General features: G+C 39.6%; 1 protein-coding gene across 7 annotated transcripts in view; it reads right to left on the bottom strand.

Annotated features, from left to right (window-relative positions):
- Positions 1–22,070, bottom strand: part of LOC118778689 (NACHT, LRR and PYD domains-containing protein 12-like) — a 47,465-nt gene extending 25,395 nt beyond the window's left edge. For 2 of the 7 annotated variants that reach the window (XM_036530311.1, XM_036530316.1), the window contains exons 1-6: positions 19,487–20,354; positions 10,019–10,111; positions 8,218–8,292; positions 7,035–7,385; positions 6,583–6,858; positions 4,453–4,584 (exon numbers count right to left, since the gene is read on the bottom strand). In XM_036530311.1, the coding sequence (XP_036386204.1) occupies positions 4,453–4,584; positions 6,583–6,858; positions 7,035–7,385; positions 8,218–8,290 (832 nt within the window). In that variant the 5' untranslated portion in view covers positions 8,291–8,292; positions 10,019–10,111; positions 19,487–20,354. Of the gene's footprint in view, positions 1–2,573; positions 3,002–4,452; positions 4,585–6,582; positions 6,859–7,034; positions 7,386–8,217; positions 8,293–10,018; positions 10,112–15,502; positions 16,277–19,486; positions 20,355–21,820 lie in introns of those variants that run through there. The other 5 variants (XM_036530312.1, XM_036530313.1, XM_036530314.1 and 2 more) reach the window with 5 other exon arrangements.
- Positions 22,071–24,693: the final 2,623 nt, after the last annotated feature.

Here is a 24,693-nt window from a genome sequence, read left to right as displayed (position 1 = left end):
AGTTAGCATATGCTTAAAACAACTTCAAGCTAAATTTAAAAGGCAAAAGATAAATAAGAGCTGTTGAGTAATTGTGCGATTCATAATCTGAGTAGTCAATTATTCGTTTCAATAATCAATAAATTATTCGACTATCAAAATAGTCATTAGTTGCAGCCCTAATTGGAAGTGTCGGGGAGTGTTTAGTAATAGGGGTCCCTGATAGCATACATTTGCCCAATGTAGGCTGTAGATCTTGTCTTGCTTTCAGAGGAGGAATATTAGTCAACATGTGCTATCAGGTCATATCAGGTTAGCCCACTCCTCTCCTCCCCAGTTGAGTATCTCCTTTTTTCCACAGGTGATCAAACATAGGTGTTTTTCAGTTCAAGAGATTGCGAGTAAGTAGGGTAATGAAATGTGAGCACACGTGGCAAACAGCCTACATTTAACTCTTTTTCCATTGTTCTTTGAATATGTAGCCTATAGCCTATATATTGATCTAACTTACTTTTGTATTTTTCCAGGAACTAGGATCCGGTCCCTGAAGACATTACTGTTAACATTTCTCTCTCTCCCTCCCTCTCTCTATTGATTGATTGATTTATTTATTCATCCATTCATTTATTTATACACTCCAATAAATATTGATAATATCTATAACAACTTGCAGCCTATCTGTCTCAATTGGTTAAGACATGTTTATCAATGAATAAATTGGTTATCAGCAACAATTTCCTCTTGTTATGGCATAGCCCTATTATGTTGGTATAGACCTTACAGCTCACGAATAGGCATGTCTTGAAAAATTAGTCATTGCACATGATAACATGACATAATGACCTGTTTATTATTGATTCGCGTATTCTACAAAGTCTTCTCAATGAAATGGAAAACAAAGTTATTAGCCAACGTCTTGCCAACCAGAAATAGGCTGGATGGTTAGATTGTGACGTAATGCAGATTATTTGATGTTCAGCGTAGAAACAACGTTACCCCGCCAAAATGATGTTGACCCAAAGTCAGTGATCAACGTTATGCCAATGTTTGTGAAGCCGTTGTTCCAATGTCGGGCCAACGTATGCTTGTGTAACGGGTGAACGTGGGTCAGTAAGCGAGCAAGTTTCGAACATGAGTTCCCACTGCCAACCCCTTAAGGCCAGCGTCACTGCCAGTTGAGCTAAAGGCAACAACGCTAGTTAACCAGGTCTCAGGGAGTGCAACCGCTCAGCTACCTGCTACCCGCTACCCCACAGGCTTTATGCAGGGATCACATGAGCTACTCACTTCAGCTCTGCCACACTTGCTATCTGGGGAGCGTCTAGCCGACGTCGCCATTACAGCCTTCTACCCGCTCCTTTTCAAACACTTCCACTCTTTCCTACAGCTACTTCCTGCCTATCTTTTCTGAGTTGATTGCTAAGACTGAACATGAAAGCAACGCCTCCTCATTTGCAAAATGAAGAAGAAATGCATAAAGAAATGTAAAAAGAAGAAATGCATAAAGAAATGTAAAAAGAAATGCATAAAGAAATGTATATTATTTTTCAAATCATTTATTGATTTCTTTATTTTTGATTTTGGCAGCTTTCATCTTCCATACAGGAGAGTTGTTCGAATGAGAAAGTAGAAGCAAGCTACCTAGCCATACTAGCTGGTACATATGTGCTTCTGTGGCTAGCAAGATAGCCCAGCCAGGTAGCTACATTATTTCAATGACAACACATATTTATTGAAACATTGTACTTGATTGATAATGTATTTTACATGAAAAATACAAATTGAGTTTGATTTATAATTGTGCCAAGAAACATTTACAGCCCAGGTGCTATTGTTCACATTACACCAAAGAGTGTAAGCCATGTTTTTAATTGGGATTTCTCTACATGTTTAAGCCACTGACTGCAGATCAGTGGTTTGAGCTGTCCCTTCCTATAATGCAAAGAGTTACAGGGCAATACAGCCCTTTCAGACTAAACTTCATTGGTTTGAGCTGTCTCCTGCTATAACACTAAGAGTTATGAGTCAGAGCAGCTCTTTCAGACTCACTCATAAGCCCCTTTCAGACATGCACTGAAAGCCAGAACTTATCTAGCCATTACTCGGAGGAACTGTATGTGAGAACGGACATGTCCGAATCAGTCAGACTGGACATGAGACGGACTTCACTCCGCCAGCTCCCTAGTACAAAGTCCAACTAATATCGGATTGGGTCCATGTGTGAATAGAGCAGGTCATTTTCCGGAGAATTCACAGCGAGCGACTGGGCGTGTTGATGACATTTCTATTATGCGACTGGTGCGAAACCGGAAGAATACAAACATCTGCTTCGTACTCTTTTCTGCATGTATATTTCCACTCTTTCGTTGATATTGTGGTTACGGCCAAATACATGTTATTTTGAGTCCAAAGATCGTTAAAGCGATAGTTAGCTATACCTATACTGCCAAAACTTGTCTCTTAGGATGATTAATAACGTTGCTTAGTAGTTTATTATCTGGTTAGTAGCTAGCTAAACTGTAGCTAATAGTGAAATGTATAGTGAGATAGGTGACTGGTGACCTAACATTACATAACGAACAACAAAAACTTACCTTCTTGTTATAAAAAATGTATAATTAATAGTGGTGTAACGGACCGTAGTTGATCCATGATCCGTGCGGACCCCCCCTCCCCTCCATGGTTCGGCAGGCATGTGAACAGCAGATTAATTGCAAAATTTAACCATAACAGTGTGAAATACAGTTTTACTTTTTAAAGTAATAATTCCTTAAACCTCGATGCAGAGTTGCAGTAAAAAGATACCATTTTAAATTAGTGCCAGTAAATTTAAGTGCCATTTTAAAAACTAGCAACCTTACTTAGCAGAGGCATTGCGAAGGCGAAGGCTGCTTCCGAAATGCTCATTTGTTCACTCACTCACAGTCATACAATAAATTAATAACTTTCTGGATATAGTTTTATGTTTGCAAGTTTATTCAAACATTTGTATGGACATCTTTGTGTCGAACTGTGCCAGCTAGCAAGCTAAATGACTAGCTAGTTGCAACTTACATTAACCTGCTAGCTAGATAATACTGCTACCTATCTAGCTATCACTAGCTAACATAAAGAACTAGCACCCAGCTTCATCTGTTCAAATTAGTTGAAACTAACGTTAGCTAGCTAGCTGGCAGTTAAGTCCAACGATCAAGTGTAAAATGTGTATATATATATTTATGCACTATATAGTAAATAGGGAGCAATTTCAGACACAGCCTAAGAACAGCAGAACAAGCGTTCAGCAATTGAGTATTGAATATTTTATTTTAAGATTTTATTGGACATCTTGAATGTTGTTTTCATTTATGACCATGGGCAAAAGTTCCTTGCTTTAAGTGTTCTTTAAGTAATAAATGGAAAGCAAAGTTATATTAGTCTCCTTTTTTTCGCTGATCCGAAAAATGATCCGATCCGTGACTCAGAAACCATGATACGATCCGAACTGTGAGTTTTGTGATCCGCTGCACCCCTAATAATTAATAATAAATTATGTGTACCAGTAGCAACATTTGGATGGGTATCTGTGATATTTTTTTATAGGCTACCCAAAAGTACAACAGCTATGTTTGCTTTCTCCTCGTCCGTGCCAGATTATGTGCCCGTACCACCGAAAGGTAAGACATTGTAAAGAAAAAACCTGAAAATACTTCAACTCTAGAATACTTTTCACTCGTGAGAATGCAAGTGGCGTCTAAGTGGAAAATACCACTAGGAAATCAAAATCTGGATGTTTCTAAACTCGCATTGATTTCACGTGATAATGTAACATACTACAAATGTAATCATTAATGGTCGTATACTTGGTACTACACTGAAAAATATCATGCAGTATACAGTGTAGTATGCAGTAGGCGGTTTCGAATACAGCCACTGCAATTTCTGCAGCGTGCTTTTTGCGTCATGTGCTGTCTCCTGCACTCTCTACTCAGGTGCCACCCCTCGCCTAAACCAAACCGGAGTATTTCCAGTAGGTGAGAATGCGTTTGACACGGACAATCTCCTGTTGTGTGCTACATGTGTGAAAGGGCAACTCCGGACAATGTCAGGACCTGATTCTCCGGACAATTGTCTGGAGTTCATATGTGAAAATGGAGATAGGGGGCAGTTGAAGAGGTGATAAACTCCCCCTCTTGCTCAGATTTTCCAGCATTGGGACATACAAAAGGTGGGTGGTGTGCTCCCAAGCAAGGGACATTAGCGAACAAGGATGTAGGGGGTGGGCATGAACGTAACCTTAATGTCACTGAGGTGAAGCATCATTGGTTGTTAAATAAGCATTTAGTGGCTTACTAAGCACGTGGCAGACTAGAGGACAGGAGACTGAAACACAGCCCCTAATCACATCCCAGCCCAATGAAAATCATTCTAGTAACATGAGAAATAATGGGCTTAAATGGGTTTGTGATACAGTGACATAAATAAGTGAATTACCTTCCTGTCTGTGTTGTTCTCTGCGCAGTGTTCTGTAGTAGTAATAAATACAAGATCCAATGAGGGCAAAAGCAGCCAGAGAGAAAATCACAGCTAAGGCCACCTCCCAAGGGGCAAGAGGGAACATCTCAGCTGAAACAGAGAGATCCTTCATTAATATTGTATTCATTAATACAGTTTACTCATTAATAATGTCCATTTCTTAACATAGTTCACTGACATTGTCTATTTAGCGATAATGTTCCTTTATCAATCCTGTCACCTCAGCTGAACCAGAGAGAATTCGTCAGTCATAATTTTTAATACTAATACTATTAATGATGTGAATTTAGTAACATTGTTCATATTCAATTCCCATGAAATTTCTATTCATGAATAAAGTTTATTTATTAATTTTACTCATTCATTAATGTTTTACAATAATTTGTTTCATATTTTAGAGTTTTCCATGTCAGTAATTTAGAAGCTGTTGTATGATTAAATAAAGGGAGGTTCAGCTGCTCATATGAAAAAGTGGATAAAATGGTAACGATCAGAATGGGATTGGAACCTAAGTTTTCATGATGACACCATAAGCAAAAGCACATCATACAACACAGCACTTACCTTACCAACCCATCCCTTCAGGTTGAAACTGCAGTGAGATAAGAGCTATTTATCATAATCTATCATTTTTGTGGTTTGCATAAACAACTGTGTACCCCTGTCTGGGTGAGTGAGCTGTTGTAGCTCGCTAAACTCCGCATTGCACCTCTACTCCCAGTATCACTCATTGGCATGAGTCCATGCTTCCTGAAGGTTGCCATTTTAAAGCATTGGAGGTTTTCATGGCTTATCAGACTGGGTACTGGTATAATTAACTACCTTTCAATTTAACTAATCAGTCTGTACATAACTATCACTCATCATTTTGATCACTGGTAACATAGTAACATCAGCCACATCTCAGGTGCCGCATGAATCCCTGAACACCCCTCTCCTCCTGGCCCATATTCAACCTGACACCACTGTTTAGGGCGGAGTTATGTAGGTTCAGTTCAGCCACATTTAATGTATTTTTAAATACAGCATTTATTTTTTAAATAAATATATTATTTTCTGCTAAATATCTATTTTTGCAGGTCAGGCTTATAAATTACAAAATATATAAATTAAATATTAAATCCTTGGTTTTGCAAATCTCAGATATAATGCATATACTAAATGTTTATTCTTGAGATAATGATTTAAGATTTAGATTATATATTTAACAATCACCTTATCTTTTTAGATTTAGATTTAGCCTAAATCTGGGGGGAAAACATTTGAGTTTTTGTCTTGTGCATTATGTTTGTCACCCCATATAAAGTGTGATTCTATAGTGATAACCACCGTTCTTTCTGAAACTATTGTAACTCAAATTGGTTTCTAGGGATATATGGTGTATGTCATTTTTAAGCATAAGCAACTCAGATAATACCCTGGTCCTCACCAGCTGTAATATTGTTGAAAATGTTTCATGCCTGTCCATTGGAATTGATCTTGTGTTTGCTTGTTACTAGCCAAATTCCATACATGTAGGATTATATAAATAATGTGGACACATTCTATAAATGTGTGATTATTTACACTATTGGCTCCACCCCTAAGATATTTGGGTAGCTCCTACTGCCATATGTGTATTTCCTGGCAAAAACCAGGACAACTGAAGCTGACTGATGTTCCTGCAAGGCTGGATAAAAGAGACCAACTACTACAACCAGTTGCAAAATATAAGGCAAGTGAAAAGCCCAGGCAACATGTGAGTGTGAGTGTCCATCCACCATTGTGGCTTTCATAGAGTCTGACCATTTTTCAGACATACAACCCAGTAGGATAACTGAATCTGATTTCTATTGGACTAAGAGCTCTGTTTTCTGGATAATCATACAACGTTTGGAACTGTACAACCGTTTTCATGTTTGTATGCATGTCCTTTGTATGCATTGCCCCACTAAAAATATTTGTCTGCTGCATTTTTGTGTTCCTGTTTCATTCAATATATTTCTCATTGCCATGAGGGTCAGTCCCACACTCTGAGGCTTGCCATACTGTATAGACACTTTCTGTAAGTGTGTGATAGTTTAGGGTTGATGGGATTGCGTTAATCACCTGTTATGTGAAACTCAGTGTCCTTCTCCAAGCTACGTTGCTGCAATTGAACTCGACAGGTGACCCTCTTCGTGTGTCTGTCCTGTATGACGATGCGTTTTCTCACAATCAAGGAGTCCATACTGCCTCTGTGTGTCTCTGTAGGTCCAGCAGGGAGACTGTGTCCCTCACTGTCCAGCCAGATGAGTTCAGGCTGAAGATCCCATCTTTTAGCTTCACACAGCAGGCCGATCCCCCATTCTCTGTGTCCCTCCATGGAGATCACTGGCTCAGTTCCTACGGAGACACAAACAAAGAGGTTACATCATATAAAACAATCATGTAATGATCAGTAATGATCATTTTTTGAAAGAACAATTTTTACTGAAATAACTCATAATAATTATTAAATATGTATTTGCACCCAGTTTTAAACCTGTGTAGGTGTAGTGTAGTGAAGGAAGAGCACTGACCTCTTATTTCCACTTCAACAGGAGCATCGTCATACTGCAACTGAGTGAACTTAATGAAACATTTATACTGTCCCTCATCAGAGGCTTGTACTCTGGTCAGTCTAAGGGAAGCATTGCCTTGCTTCAGTTCCTCTGGGAACAGTGCAGTCCTCCTTCTGTAAGATGAGATCTGGTTCTCATTTCTAATCTCTCGTTCCTGGTAAAGATGCACGTAATCACTGGAGTCAACTCTGAACCACTCCACACGCATGTCTTCGACACTGATGTTGGGTTTAAGGTAACAGGGCAGAACAACATCTTCACCAACTTCAGCAACAACAGGATCAGCTGAACCAAAAACCTGGAACTTTTCTGCAAAGAACAACAGCACAGACTGAGACTGCAGCTGGACCAACATCACAGTCACTGCAGCTAGACCAACAGCACAGACTGAGACTGTAGCTGGACCAATAGCACAGACACTTGGTTTTAAAATGCATCTTGGGTGATCGGATCACAAGTAGACAGCCAAGACACATCGCCGTTTACACCTGCGTCTAACATGCTTCTCCAAGGAGTCCAGCTGACCACTTGTGTTCGGATTTCATTACTGCCTACATCTCCCCGCCCACGCCCGTCTCTGTCCCCAGACAAGCGCCAGATTTTTTTTAGCACGGGCTAGCTAAGAAAACAAAAATGTTTCAAGAACTAATATACATGTATGGGCTATTCCAACTGTTGAGATTGGCAGGACAAAGTCATTTGCGACTTGCAAAAGAGCGCAGGACAAGATGAAAAAGGACAAACTTTAGAAAAGCATTTTTTCGAGCGTTGGCGCACTGTCACCAACACAACCACCAAGTCCTGCATTGATGACGTATTTTCCTGTTACATTCTTGTCAGGGACGTGTCAGGACGCATTAGCATTTACACTACAAAAGATATGAGGTCAAATGCATCCCAGACCACCTCGGCAAGTGGTTTGAGTAATTGGATCACAATGCGTCTTGGTGGTCGTTTACACTTGTATTTAGCGCTGTCCACTTGTGATCAGATCGCCCAAGACGCATTTTAAAACCAAGTATAAACGGGGCCTGAGACTCAATCTGTGACAGACACACATTTTAGGTGTCAGTACTGCAGTTAGTGAGACCAGGTCAAGATGTAATGTTGTGTCAGATACACACAGATGACAGTACTGTACCTGGTCTGGAGACAGAGGTCTGTTGGAGGAGCAGCAGAAGTAAACACAGACACTCTGACTGACCCCCCTTCATTTCTGGAAGAAACAATGGCATGGAAATTATGCAAAAGAAATCATTGTCAGTATTGGAAGCAAACTGTTCATTACCAGATTAAACATCTATCAAAAGTAAAATAATGACTGAATTTCTCATAAACCACATCTCTGAAGGGCTTCATACTTTCTAATGTAATACAATTTGTTTTTGTGTAAACAGGACTCTATAGTAAGGCTACAGCAAATAACACTTGCATAAGATTGATATCCACGTTAAAAGGGCAATCAGTAATTTCAGCACATCAACCTGTTATACAGTGCTCTCAACGGTAGAGTAGAATTTGATATTTTTACCACTTTAGGCATTTGCACTTCACACTTCTGAATTCATCCTGCTGCTGCCATCATCTGTTACATCATCAATAAAGATGAGTGAGCCAGTTCCAGAAGCAGCCATACATTCGCAGGCCATGCGTGACATTACCTCCTCCTTGTTTCACAGATGAGGTGGAATGGTTTGCATCATGGGCATTTCCTATCTTTCTCCACACTTTTGGCTTTCCATCACTTTGGTGAAGGTTTATTTTGGTGTCATCTGTCCATAAAACTTTGTTCCAGAACTCATCTGGCTCGCCTCTGTATTTTTTGGCAAATTCTAATCTAGCCTTTCAATTCTTGCTGCTGATAAGAGATTTGCATCTTGCAGTATACGCTCTATAATTCTGCTGTCAAAGTCTTCTGCAAACAGTGGATTGTGATACCTTCACACCTGTACTCTGTATACTGTTCTAGGGTTTTTCTTCACAGCTCTTAGGACTTTTCGTTCATCAGCTGTAGTTGTTTTCCATGGGCAACCTGCTCTGTGTTTATTTTGAAGTCCACCAGTGGTTTCTTTTTTACATAGCTGTTCCCTGTGCTATGATTCTTAATGACTTTTTTTGTTATTTCTTGCCATAGTCAGTTCTCTGGTTTTCATGCTGGTGTATGCTTTCTTGCTCCAAATGTAATCTCCACAGATGAAAAGATGAAGAGGCTAGACACCCACTTCTTGTTATGTGTGAACAATCCATGCAAAAGGAAACACCAGAGCAACAAGTTACACCTGTCAATCATGCATTAACTTACTTTTACACACCTGAAAACAGGGACTCTCAACACAAAAACAGCCATTTCTCTAAAATTGTAAAATGTATGTGCATGTGAAGACCAATAAATAAAATTTGATAGTTTGTACTGTACTTTTATTTCACATTCATCTTTTCATTTCAAATCCAAACACCATAAATTAATGGCAAAAATTACACATTCTATTCTACTGTTAACATACTTTTTGAGGGCACTGTAGCTATATAATGATCAAGGTCTAATGAGCACTCTGCCAATTCTCAGGAAGCCACCTTCATCAAGAATATAAGTATAATTTATTTATCTAAAACAGCTTAACATATTACATAGAACTATTTGTAATTAAGTTCTTATCTGCTCTGTGTTTGTGCTGTTGAACATTGAAACTCACACAGTGACCTGTCTGCTGTTCTAGAATGTTTCCCTTCACTGAAACCCAGTGTTCTACTTGACTGCTGTTCTAGAATGTTCACCCTCACTGAAACCCTCACAGTGTTCTACATGTCTGCTGTTCTAAGATATTCCCCTCAATGAGGCCTGCAGAGTGTACTGCAGAACGTGCCCAGTGCTCTGAAAAACATTAATTCAATCATTAATTCATTTATGACAGATGTTCTGAAAGGCTGTCAGATGTTCTTACTCAGGAGATCTCAGTTTGTGCTGGGGGTTCCAGATACTCTCTTTCACACTGGACGAGTGGAAACTCCTCACACAGAATGGACACTCTTCAACACTGACAGAGAGAACACACAGATTGACAGATCTGACTGGCTGCAAACTGCTATGGGAGTTTTTTTTATTTTATATATATATATATATATATATATATATATATATATATATATATATATATATATACATACATACAAGATAAAACAAAAACATACACTTAAAGACAAAAAGAACAAAAAAGGACTTGACATATTTTTGTTATCTATGTGATCCACTCATGACGCCTTTTCCATTTTGTGCTTATAAATTACACATTTCCTTCTGTTTTTTACAGTAAGTACACTTATACCACCTATCCAAACTATGTATCCAAACAGTATTCACCCATAGCTACACATGTCTATGTTGTTCTTAATCCCAGCCTTCTGCCACTCTCAGTGCCTTCCATCTGTCTTTATATACAATTAGCCTACTGTTTTCTTGTGCCATATAACCTTCAATTGTGCTGTGATGTTTTACAGAGAGTTTGAATCTCTCTGTCCTCAAAGCCTCCACAGATTTTGACTTAAAAATAAAAACATTATAATACTTTTGGGGAAAATTTAAGTATTATTTGGGTGCTATTTCTTAGATCGCCCAACAGCACCATGGACAAATCTAGTGTAAACTGACTACAGTATGAAGACAACCACCCCTGATCCCCTGTCCAGAACAGAGCCACAAATGGTGCGTTTCCACCAATCAGTACAATACAGTTCGGTTCGTTACGTAACGGTTTGGTACGGTAAACCTGGTACGGCTTCTGTCTCCGCTGCCAACCGTACCATACTTAATAGGCGGGGCGTATGCTGGATGGCGATTGCTGCGTCAGGTAGGTAAGTAGCGTGACATCATAAAAGCGCGCGAAGAACGCAACACAGCAGAGACGGTTGAGGAACTTTTGTGTTTGTATTAGGGCTGTCAAAACGCTCGTTCGCGATTAATTTGGAAACTTTAACGCGTTAATGTTTTAACGCAAATTAATCATATTATCGAGTTTGACCGCAACTTCCTTCCGTAATTCCAGCGCGGATATTTACCTGGCTGGATTATTGAACGGCAAATTTCGTTTTAACCCTTTCGCATGTAACTTATTTGTTATGGTATGTAGCGCGCCTGTTACCTTATATGGTTCGTTATGTTTTCATTTGCGTTATTAAGTTTCTTATAGATTCCAGTTAGCATTTGCTATATTTTTAGAGTTAAATCGCTGTTTCCTCAAAGCCAAAATTAGCTAGAATTACTCCAATCTAGTGTTCTTATCACACCAGTTTTAGAATATGCGCTAAACGGCTAATCACACCGGTGTGAAAGATCCGCACTGGAAATACGGAAAGGACTTGCGGTCAAACTTGATATTATGACTAATTTGCGTTAAAACATTAACGTGTTAGAGTTTCCAGATTAATCGCGAACGAGCGTTAACGTGTTAACGTTGACAGCCCTAGTTTGTGTTCACGTTGTCGCACGGAAGTGTCGACTCTCTGTTGACCAATAAAAGGACGGCAGTGGGTGTAGCTCCATCCTTTACAAACCGTACCACCGTGCGGTTTGGGTACCAAAAACCAGTACGGTACAGTACGCTTATTTTGGTACGGTTCGCAACTTTTGATGATGGAAAAACAATAATTGCGTACCGTACTGTACTGTACTGTACTGTTTGGTGGAAACGCACCAAAAGGGGCAGTACCAAAATAAATGATCCACCGACTCAACCTCTTGACAGAATCTGCACGAGTGTGACTCTTCAATTCCCCAAGTATGAAGCATCTTTTTAGTGGCCAAAAATTCATATATTAGTTTAAACTGAAAAAATCTTACAGATGAATCAATTGTTGCTTTGTAAATTAAATTAAACACCTGATTACATGGAATCGGAAAGTCTAGCATATTCTCCCAAGAGTCTAAAATATATGGAGTGGCTATTCGATTTTTTGAATTTAGATAAAACTGATACATTACTCTATTTAGTCTTTTAGTCCATTTAAAATCTTTCATATGTGGTCAACAGACTAGCTGCTGGCCACTTCCTTTACCAATTATTCTTTTCCATTTTTGTGGTATGGCTGCAATCAGTTGATTAAACTTTTCTAACAGGCAAACCTTGCCATAAATATTGGTAAACTCTGCATAGGACATTAGTTTACTTTCTATTCATAATATCATTTATAAAAATAGTATCAAAGTTTTTCCAAAAAAAATAAACGTTCTACCTATCAGGATATTAGAATTAAGCCATATTTGTTGTAAAATTTGCTCTGCATTTTCTGGAGGATAGAACTGGAATTGCAGCCAGCTTTATATAGCTTCTTTCAAAAAGAGGGATACGTTGGAGAGAATATCCTCATTAAGCTGTGAGAACTGGAAGTGTTTTATCTGTAGAAAGGGAAACAGTCCTTTTTTGAACATTGGGTGGACATTCTCTAATAGTGTTCTGGAAAACCATTTTGGGTTTAAAAACGTTTTGGAATCAAGGAGGCTTTAAGTGAGAGATTCAAGGCCCTTAGATTTAACAATTTCAGGCCACCTGATCCATATTCATTGTAGAGATACATATGTTTACCTTTTACCATTCCATATAAATTTGTATATTTTTTCCTCATATAGTTTGAAGAATGATTTCTTATTTGATCTTATCTTTAAAGCAAGTATTTCAATTGCCATTATAAACAGATACGGTGATAAAGGACAACCTTGTTTTACCCCTCTTGACAATGAAATATTACATGAAATATGACCATTATTTATAATTTTACATGTGAGGTTGCTATACATAACTTTAACCCATTTTATTAGAGATTTGCCAAAGTTAAAGTAATCTAAGCATTTATAAATTAAATCTAGACAAACTTTATCAAAGGCTGTAGCAAAGGGCGAGAGCAGTCACCCCACCCAGACCCGGGTCTACGGGGTACCAAAAATGACACGACTTTGACCGTGACGCCAAAGAGCCAGGCTCGTTGGTATGGCAGTCAGTGCGCATACTCAACCGTAGTGACGGCACTCCGTCACACTGCCCTCCTCCTCGGGAAGTGCACCCATGCGCTTCACGCACCATGGCGTCCCTCACGCATTCTCTTCCCGTACTTCTCCCATCCCAGGGTGCCCCACTCACTAGTGCTTCACCCATATCTGGGGTCCCTCACACCGTGCTTCACCCATCTCTGGGGTCCCTCACACACCGGGGTTAACTGAACCTGGGGGTCCCTCATACGGCTCACACAACGGGCACACCTCCGATGGCCTTGCGGCAAGCCATCCCACTGCTAACACCATTTGTAGCGAAGGGCTAGTGCAGTCACCCCACCCGGCCTCGAACCCGGGTCTACGGGGTACCAAACATGCGACTTTGACCACGACACCAAAGAAAGGCCTTTTCAAAGTCTGCTATAAAAATTAAGCCGGCCTTTTGTGATATTTCATAATTCTCTATAATTTCAAGTAACTGCCTAATATTGACCCCAATATTTCGACCTTGTAAAAACCCAGACTAGTTCTAGTGGACAATATCTGACAAGACACTTTTAATGCGATGGGCTATACATTTTGCTAATATTTTTAGCATTGCAACACTGAAGCGTAAGAGATCTCCAGGTTATTAGGTAGACTGGGTCTTTATATTGGCTGCTGGTCTCTTGTTTTAGTAATAGAGAAAATAAACCACCTTTTTGGGTCTCAGACAGTACACCCTTATCGTATGAGTAATTAAAACATGTAAGTAATGGTTCTTTATTTTGATCGTAAAAAGTCTGATACACCTCACTTGGGATGCCGTCAAGGCCAGGTGTTTTTCCAGGTTCAAATGACTTTATTGCCTGTCTGAGCTCATCTTCTGTAATTAGGCCTTCACAGGATTCTTGTTGTTTATTTGAAAGCTTTACATGATTTTTTGGGGAAAAGTCTTTGCAATGAGCCTCATTCAGTGGCAATGGTGGAGACTGAAATGAAAACATTTCTGTAAAATATTTTTCTTCTTCTTTTAATATGTCAGCTGGGGCCACAAGAGTTTCACCATTAGTTGTGATTAGTTTCTGTATATTCTTTTTAGATGTGTTTCTGTATTGAACATTTAAAAAGAACTGGTTACATTTTCCCCCCTTCTCCATCCATTTTGCTTTATTTTTAAAATATTCATTACTTGATCTTTCACGATTAAGTTCTTCAAGTTGTGTTTTTCATCTAACTTATCTAACACACCTATTGATATATTATCAGTGCTATCAATAATTAGTGTTAGCTTTTCAATCTCTTTTGTTAGTTTTTTTCTCTTTTGACCTCATCTGCTTTTGTTTAAAAGAAGAGTATTGGATTGTGTGGCCTCTAAAGGGTGTATCCCACACAGTAAGATGATCTGCTGAACCTATATTATTAGAAAAGAAATTTGTAATAAAAACTTTTGTTTTAGCTAAAAACATATTGTCCATTACAAGATTCTGATTAAATTTCCAGTATCCTCGGCCTCTAGGGAAATCAGTAAGTACTAGGGGGAGCGCTATGAGCTAGTGATTGGATCTCATTTTGTCTTCAATTAATACCTTTTTAACTTTTGGTACCAGAGAGAATGAAATTAGGAAGTAGTCGATACGACTAGCTTGATTCTGTCTCCTCCAAGTATGTCTGGGTAAATCTGGATTTCTGAGTCTCCATATATCTACAAGGTCCATGGTATCCATAATACTTCAGTTTCCTTTAAAGGCTTGCAGGTGATAATTTGTACAGTGGTTTCCTTGCTGAGGGTTTAAAACAGTATTGTAGTCTCCTACCATGATGAGGTAATCGGTTGTAGCTTGTAAGCCTGATACATTATTACAAATAATCTCAAAGAAGTTGTCATAATTATTTGGACCACATAAGTTAATAATACTAATATGTTTACTATCTATTAATATGGTCAGGATGATCCACCTTCCCTGTGGGTCAGTTTGAGAAAATGTTACTTTAACATCCAGGTTGTTTTGAAAAAGTGTCATAACACCTTTTGAGTTTTTTGTACCATGAGAAAAATGAATTGGTCCCCCTCATTCCTTCTCCCAAGCTGTTTCATCCGCAGGTATAGAATGTGTCTCTTGTAAACAAAAAATATTGTATCCTTTACCTTTCAGCCAGGTGAAAATCGCTTGTCTCTTTATTATGGTCTGCTAAACCATTGCAGTTATAGCTGGCTATTCTCTGTTCTCCTATAACCATATTTAGATATTAAAGTTTGAGTTTGACAGAGTTTTTAACCCAATGGGTCAAACAAGGCAGTGTAGTTATGTCATGCATAAAATTAAGATGGTTGAGTTTTACATAAATTATGCATTGTCCCCCCACCTCCCTCCCCCATCCCAGTGTCATCCCTTTCCCAACGTACTGTGAAGTAACATCTACCTCTGTCCACCCACCTCTGCTTCCTTCACCACATTTCACACACCTCCAAAACCACTTCATCCACAAAGGGCATCCCTCGACACTATCCCACAAACACGTTTCATGCTTCTAAATAAGGCAGTGTTTTCGCTGGTGATCCCAATGTACATCTTCAAAAAAGAACAAAAAAGAGAGAGAGAAAAGTTCCCATTCCAAGTGATCAAACAGCGCCCAAAGTTGCCCATCTGTTCCCTCTGAGAGAAAAAAAAAGTAACAAAAACAGTGAGACCCAATAAAAAGTAGGAAAGCACCCACTTACAGCCACGTTATCTTGGGAGTCCCTGAAAAGCTGGTTGTTAATATACAATTTATCCACTGTCAATCGCACTTTATTGTTCTGTGCCCTGTTGCTTATCATTATGGGTAAAAGAGCACGTCTCCTTTCCACGATTTCAGGAGGGAACTGCTCGTACATAGAAAAGGCTATGCCTTTGAGTTCCCTTCCAAGCTCTAGCACTGACATTTTCACTTTGAAATGGAGAAATCGCACTACTATCGGTCTGGATTTCTTAGGATCCTTTTTGTGGCCAATCCTATGCACTCTCTCAATTTCAGCTTCTGCTACCTGCTTGTCAGAAATCTTAAGTTCGTTTTTCAAGAACTGTTTCAGCAGGTTTTCAGTCGCAGTATATTTTTCGTTTTCCTCCTCCTTCACTCCCATTACAACAATATTCTTTTGCATGCTTTTACATTTAAGTCAAGTAGTTCAGCTTTCATTTGCTTATTTTCATCAGAGAGTTTTTGTTCTTGTTAGGATTGTTAGGATTACATTTTCTTGTTTTAGGTCTTCTATAAGTTTATTATTGTATTCTACTGCTATTTTTTAATTCCACGATATCTTTTATGACATCGTGCAGCAGATCCAGCTTTCTTAGGTGCTTCATCTGTTCATTCATTGACACTAACATCGCATGGTCTTCTTCTGATAGCGCCGTAGTCATTTCAGACTCCGTTTCACTGGAACTTAATAGTTCTCTCAGGCGCTTTGCATTTTGTTTATAACTCATTTTAAAATAATAAAAATAATGGGTTTCGAACGGTAGGGCAAGAACTTACGGAAAAACCTCAAATCCTGCTCTTTGCGTCATTAAAAATGGTCGAATGAGGGATCTCAAACAGAGGTTAAGACTAATACGTTTATTAGTCAAAATTATCCCAATCAGTTAGAAATTCCAAAATTACAGCAAATAGTATGGTATAGTGCAAATGATGATAAATACACATATACCTATACCGAGTTATATGGATATATGCTTGGCGCACAGGAGCCCACGCTGACGGAGCTCCTTGAAGTGCAAAATCTTTCCCTCTATATACTCAAACAAAAAAAGAATTGATCAGCACGTGAGATGAGATCATGGGAAGGGCCCTGATATGTTTTGTCATTCCCAGATGATTGATTAGTGCCGGAGTTTATTCATGTCCCGTTATCTGGGGCATGCGCAATGGTGTGCATCTTTTTAGTTTTCTGGGCAAATTCCCAGCAGAATGGTTTGGAGACCCCATACTGTTATAGAACTAGCACCCCTTTGCTACTCGCACTGTATGGATCAAAATGAGACCAAACAAGACATGTATACCTTGAACCAAACAGAATATACAGAAATAGTAGTTTATAACCGAGGACTGTGATTTCACCACTGGGAGGGTCCCTGAAGGATTTGGGGTCATAAAGATCCCAGGCCCTCTGAGTCTCCCAATCAGTGGCGACTCATCTTGTCATGGGGTTCCTTAGTGTGAAGGAGTGGGGATTTATTCCTCAGCTGGGTGGCTGCTGTTTTGGCTTGGGAATGTTTACTCCTGCGTGCCACACTCCATACGTTGTGAGGCCTGGTGCTTGACGGGATGGCCCAAAACTGTGTATTTGAACAATGGTCTCTTGTATTGCATGCCATGATTTATACATTGCTAGACATCTCTTGTACCCACCTTACACCCAGCAAAATCAAATATTTACCATCAAGTGATACACACATACTATCATATGAATAGCTCTCAACGAACAGCAATTTCTTACTTGATAATAATGATGATAAATAGAACATACTACCATGAGGATTTATATCCTGATATAAGTCAGGAAGAAGTAAAACTAGTACCACTCAGTGGTGTCCTACTTGCCTGTCCTAACCCTAACCCTATGTCCAGTAAGAAGTGACTCCACTGTGCCTACTCAATCAGCACTCCCCAGCAGATCACACCATCCTGGAAGAGCTGGCTGAATACCCACCTATGCACGACCTCAACCACCCAGTAACCTTCCTGGACGTCTCAGCTATCCCCTCCATTATGAACACAATCCCTTCTAGAACTGACAACATCCCTGCAGAACTACTAAAACACAATGGGTATCTTGGTACAAGAGCACTCCATCTGTACATCACTGTGGATTGGGACAGGGAAGTCATCCCTCAACAATGGAGGAATGCAAACAGTCCATCTGCGGCAACCGCAGGGGATATCTCTCCTGGCTCTTGCTAGCAAGGTGATACTACAAAAACTGATAAATGGCATCACAGATGTACGGTTGCTAGAGTCACAGTGTGTGATCAGGAAGAACAGGGCTGACATGTTTCTGGTGGCATGGTAACTTCAAGAGAAGTGTCAAGAGCAACATGACGACCTCTTTGTGGCCTTTGTCAACTTCTCCAAGGCTTTCGGCACTGTTAGCACTTAACATTTACAGGGCGTCCTATTCAAATTTGGCTGCCCAGCTCAGTATGTTAACATCCTCCATCACTTCCATGATGGAATGATGGTTCAGGTGACCACAGGTGGCCAAGAGTTGGTACCACTGACTGTACCCACCAGGGTGAGGCAGAAGTGCACACTGGCACCAGTACTCTTCAACATCTTCCTCTTACGTGCCACCCAGATTCTCTACAAGGAAATTGAGGATATCAGCAGTGTTGCAGTGGAAGTCAGTTTTGGTGGAAACCTCTTCACCATCAGGAGGCTCCAAGCAACTCTCCCAGCAGCAGGTCTTTGAGCTGCAGTATGCCGATGACTGCTCTCTAGTGGCCCATTTCACAGAGGACCTTCAGTTCATCCTTGCTGTGGTTGTCAGGGCCTACAGTAGGATGGGACTACGTGTCAATACCATCCCAACAGAAGTGACCTGCCAGTGGAGCTCCAGCCCCCTCCCACTATGCCCATTTTCACCACTTTTCACAAACCACTCACAATTGTTCCATCAATCAACTATGCGGGCAATATTCTCTCCAAGGACCGCAGCACTGATCATGCAATCCAAAACAAGATCAAGCAAGCCTCAGCTGCCATGCATTTGATTTAGCTGCTTCCAAATGATGTGTGTTCATGTAATATCAGGAAACACTTGAAAATATCCTCCAGTAGTTAAAATGGTTCCAGTTCATTCACAGCATTATCACACGCATGCATTAAAAAGGTTTCTCTATTTTGTTTATGTCATAAAGAACACTTCCATTAGGCTGTAATAATAGCAATGATTCATTATTTAATTGTTAATCATCCTGTGAATTTTATAAAATGGTGTGCTTCATTTTATTGACTTCAGTAATAAAATATAAAGATATCCATGTTGCACCATTTCAAATATGATACGCTTAGAAAGCTGAGATGTAAACACTATGCCTGATAATCCTTTGCTTCTGCAGATCACAGTCTGAATCTGTCCTGGCCCTGGGTGCAGTTTCTGTGTTGTATTTAAGCAGACAAATTAAAACAAAAGAATAAAACATCTTTTAAAAAGAGACCAGATACTGTATGTGCTCTTATGTGTAGTCTATGTATACATTTAATAACATCAAAATGTAAAAATGGTCATTTCCCCTGGCCCCAGGTATATAATGAGTGTTGGGTTGCAGCCGTTCTGCATGTCCTTTGTGTAATCCAGACCGTGTTTGTTAATACAGGAAGTTAACTTAAAACAGTGGCTTAATGTACTTAATGATCCCGCAACCCAACTACACACCCACCCCCCACCCTTAAACTCTGCTGTACTTACGGAGTTGTTTCATTCCTCCTTTGCTCCTCTCCGTTCTTTCTGTAAAAAAAACTGAAATAAATAACTCCCTCTTTATCCCTGGTACAAGATGAGTCAAAGTACAGACCTGCTCACATTTACTACAACCTTCAGAAGAGTGGGGCAGTGAATTTCTAGTTCTTAATCAACCTTTGTCACTGTTGAAACAGGCAACATTTATGACAGACTGTGAAATAACTTTTAATGACCCTAATAAACACATTCATCTTCTCATCCCACACAGAAAGCACTGAAGTGAGGTGCATGATATCATCTGATCCACTCATCTGTAGCAAACAGCTACTTTATTCGAGTCCCATAGTGCTCTGCAGGAGGTCTAATGCCAATTAAAGCAACAGTGACAGTAACAGCTGTTTTACTAACTACAAGTCCCCTAGTGCTCTACAAGAGAGGCAATTTCAGTTGACTGTTGGTACTTTTATCACGCACATCAGTTTAATAACTAATAGGGGAAAGACAAGTCACGTGGAGGCATATTATTGCCCTCGTATTATTGCTCTTAGGCACCCTGCAATTCATAAAGCGCCTATGAGTTGCTCACATAACTTCAGTGGAGTAGCTCCTATGGTCCAATGAGTGCCCATTTCAAAGTAGTGCACTGTGGGACTTTTAAAGGAAAAAACTGGTGCATCGGCATAAAAAAGTATTAGAGGACTACATTCACTCTAGCATGAGTGCAGACATTGTTTTATTGGGATGAGCTTAAGCTGTACAACTGGCAACTAGCAAAGCTGTTGAAAATAAAATACCTGTTGAAAAAGCGGTCGAAATGCCACACACCACCTTTGCTGCCTCTTTTTGACACCCCCCCCCCCCCACTAAATCTTCAACAATTAAACCCTCAAATTCACCTCCACCACTTACACCCCCCACACCCACCTCCACTACTTACACCCCCCCACACCTACCTCCACCACTTACACCCCCAAACCCACCTCCACCACTTACACCCCCCTACACCCACTACTTACACCCCCCCACACCCACCTCCACCACTTATACCCCCCCACACCCACCTCCACCACTTACACCCCCCCACACCCACCTCCACCACTTACACCCCCCACACCCCCCTCCACCACTTACACCCCCCACACCTACCTCCACCACTTACACCCCCCCACACCCACTTGTCCCTAACACCGCCACACCCACCACTTATACCCCCCACACCCACTTCTGTTACTAACACCCCCACACCCATTTCTACCACTTACACCCCCCACGCCGACCTCCACCACTTTTTGTATCCCATGGAATATGCTGACTATAAAAGAGGAACCTTACATCTTACTTATGTTATTATTGTAATTAGCCTACACAGTAAAATACAATGTACAAACATTCAAATGTACTTTGGCTATTATCTGTTGATAACCATGTAATGGTGACATGCAGTAGCTTTGTGAAAGTGTGGATGCATTCCATGAATTTATGCCATTTAGACTGTCATGAAGGAACAAACAGATACCATTTTAACAATGATTTTGATTTATCTGTAACTAACCTCTCTCTATCCACTGCAGAGAAGAACCAGAAAGTAAAGACATAAACCACTGGACAATAAGACAAAATTAACAAGCACATAACCCTGCACCTGAACAACCTCAAACAGTTGTCCTGATGCTTCTTGTGTTGCCAGAGAAATGCAGACACTTAATATGGACAGTAAATTTGACCAGGACATATCATAAACTTCAGAAGAGGAAAGTGAGGAGGACCTGAGGAGGCCTTTAGCACACAGCTGGCTAACTGAAAGCACAGTGACATATTCTTCCCTGTAAGACTTACTCGGGTTATTAGATGAGCATTATAACTTGTATGCAATGTTAGTACAGTTCAGAATCCTTCTGTGTCGCCTATTTATAACAATTAATCCCACCTTTTTTGGATGGACCCCTAAATTCTCTCTAAACAACGGGACTTCAACGGAATATAAATAAAATGAATTTACTGGTGACCGAACTGGCCACAGCAGATATTCAGTATACTCGCAAAACAATTACACAAACAACTAATTCAACGTCCTGTATAAAAAAAAACATGGAAAAATATATTCGAATAGTGAAAACCCAGAAAAACAAGTGTGGAAAAAAGATCATTCCAGAGAGAAAACTCCCATAGATAAAATTTGGCAACCCAATGCAACAGCGAGGACAAACGAAAGCAAAGCAAAACAAAATGCCAGCACGAACCACGGCTTATTAAAAAAATGAAAAACTATAAGTTGTTAGCAGTGCATTGCTATGTAAATTCATCTTCCAAGCACCTGGAGAACAAAAAATAACGATACACCTCACCCAAGTCCCGTATTTTCTGAGCCCCACGATACGCATTTCTTGCAATGTCAGATGGCGTAGTTGCGTTTCCTTAAAGCTATTTAATCCCAAACGACGACGTTGTCTTCTCTAATACCCACGATCAGGAGCCAGTTGCAATTAAAATGACATTATTTTCTGCTACAACAGCTAATTGTCTAGGAAGAGGGACATGTAATCTTCTAGCTTCTTAGCTCTCCAGTAGCGTCTTTTGCGGCCCCCTCCATTTCAGCCCACTCTCAGTTCAAGTCCCCTACATGGTGGTACCGTTTTCAGAAATCCCGTATTAAAGGGCCATTGACCCTGTTATTCACCAGGACAGAATAATGATAAAACCTATGGAAGCCCGTTTCCGCCACATTAAACAAAAGTTTGCTTAACTGCGACTTTATTTCTCGGAATTCCTACTTTATTTCTCGTAATTCTGAGTTCTTTTCTAACAACCAACAAGTATCTTGAGCCATCACTTCTGCTCCGGCTTCAATGCAATGCGCGTACAGTAGCAGACAGGGGTGAAGGCTACAATGGCTGCGTCAGCTCTGTGCAGGTATTTTAATATTTCCAGTTGTGTGCGAGTGGTAGTCTACATAGAAACTTGCAACGATAATGATCTTGTAAACGTTAACCAGGTTTGAAATGAAAAGGGGCAATAAAACTTTCACCTCATCAGTTGTGATGAGGGCCTATCTAACGTTAATGCATTGTGCATTACAAGACCATAACAATCGTGGCATCGCACAAAATATACGTTCTAATTACGGTCAGTAAAAAATATCAGACGTGTCATTCAATTGTTACTAGAAGTCCTAGACAAACATAACTCAAACCAAGGCAATAAAGGCAGTACTAGTGCCACCCGTCGTATTGCTTTCAAAATGTAGTGAACATGAAATCCAAACTAGCTGGCCAGCAGATTACGATTGTCCAACATTATGTGAAATAAAGTTTTGGGATATATTCCTTAACTCAAATGTGTATGGTATCAGAGTGGCCAGTAACTGATTGCTGTGACTTTTCAGTGTTAGTACATCTACACACTGTGTCACTGTATTAGCTTGTATGTATTAATGGACTCGTGTTAATGCACTATTACAGGATGGACGACCTTATCGGTTTCCTGAGGGAGACGGAGAGAAATATATCAGAGTCCACCATAAATAAAATGATAGAGGATAAGGTAATCAGCATTCATGAATGTAGTACATATTATTTTAGTGAACAAAAAGAGCAATATGAGAATATAACAGTTGATGGAGACTGTGAGCAGTAGTTTTACATACACTACTTATGGGTTATCCCATCTGAAACCAGACAGGTTGTAAAGCAGGTGTGTGAAAATCAGTCAGTTTTACTTTCATACATATGGATAAATATGAAGCTTGTGCCCTTAATTCCTCATATTTTATCTATAAAAAACATTATAAAATGTTTTGTGGTATATCTCCAATGGTAGGAAATCATATGTGGGCATATTTGTTTACCCAGAGCTTTACATTTTTCAATTACCATTTTGAAAGTCTCATGGTAAAATTACAAATTCACCTGTAAGCAATGTTTTAATGTATTTTGTAAGTGTTCCCTTTAGTTACCTGGGGTCACTGTTTTAGTCAGAATTCAGATGACCCCCCTCTCCTTTGCTGTTGACTACAAAGATAATGGTTCCCCCAATTCTGATTCAAATTACTGATCAACTAGAGGTACTAATTCAATTTAACTGTTACATTGAGAATTTATTTTTCTACTTTTTTTTTAGTCCCACCAAGTTAAGGTTTACAGGCTATATACAGCTTTTCTCAATAGGGAGCTGTGATTGAACAACAATTTTTACAATGAAAGAATTTCATAACAATTATAACATTTTGAACACATGAACTTCATAACAGGACTCCTATATTATGAGCACTTCAAGATTGTAATAATATTCCCATATGCCATTCTTCTTGCAGGCATACAAACATATTTGTAATATGTGTTGTACTGTATCCATAGTTGGAGTAATATATTGGTGATTATGTACTCTGGGTATTCAGTGTGATTACCATGAAAAAATCTGAATTTCATATCCTTTATTACCCAAAATACACACGTATAAGAGCTTTGCCCTTCCAAGAGAGCAACCATTTTGGAGCTTAATCAGACCTCTGTATCTTTATATGTGCAGTATGTAGAATATCATGACCAAAGTTCAGCTTTGTTCACTAGAAAGGTGTGAAATTATGTGAAAACAATTTGAGCCCTAAGCCTGTCTTACTCCCAATTCTTGTCTGATTTTAAATGTAAAGACCCTTTGATATTTTCCTGTTCAGTTTCCATGTTCACTCAGCTACCAAAAGGGTATACTCTCCTTAGGCAAGAGCGACACAATGATCCATGTAATATTATGATTTGAGATTGCGATACACCAGGTGCTTTTAAAATTGAAAAATAATTTCTTTTGTAGGTTGATGCCAGTGTCTTGCAGTTAATGACAGATGAGCAGCTGAGGAACTATTTGCCTTCTCATGGAGACGGATTGGCAATGATGGGGTATTGCAGGAGGCAGGAAGATATGCCAAGCTCTAAAAAATCAAAGCTTTTTCAGAGACTGAAAGCAAAGTTGTGTAAAAAACAAAAGTGCAGTCATGACAGAAACGATAAGTCTCACCAAGAGGCGGATACAAGGAATGCACACAGGGCAATGAGAAAAGTGGAGCTGGGCTGGATGCTTTATGATGACGAAACACAAGGGTTTGTCCAAATGAGGCCAAAAAAGGAGGCGGAACACAAAAGTGCTTCTGAGGAATGGAAAATGAAACAGTTAATAGAGGAGGCAGTACGTTTATTTTTCCCAAATGGAAAAAATGGTCAAAG

Source organism: Megalops cyprinoides, chromosome 6 (assembly GCF_013368585.1).
Source record: "Megalops cyprinoides isolate fMegCyp1 chromosome 6, fMegCyp1.pri, whole genome shotgun sequence".
In the NCBI taxonomy this organism is placed as follows: Eukaryota; Metazoa; Chordata; class Actinopteri; order Elopiformes; family Megalopidae; genus Megalops; species Megalops cyprinoides.
The sequence above is the reverse complement of the archived record's forward strand: the minus strand, read 5'-3'. Positions and strand labels throughout refer to the sequence as shown.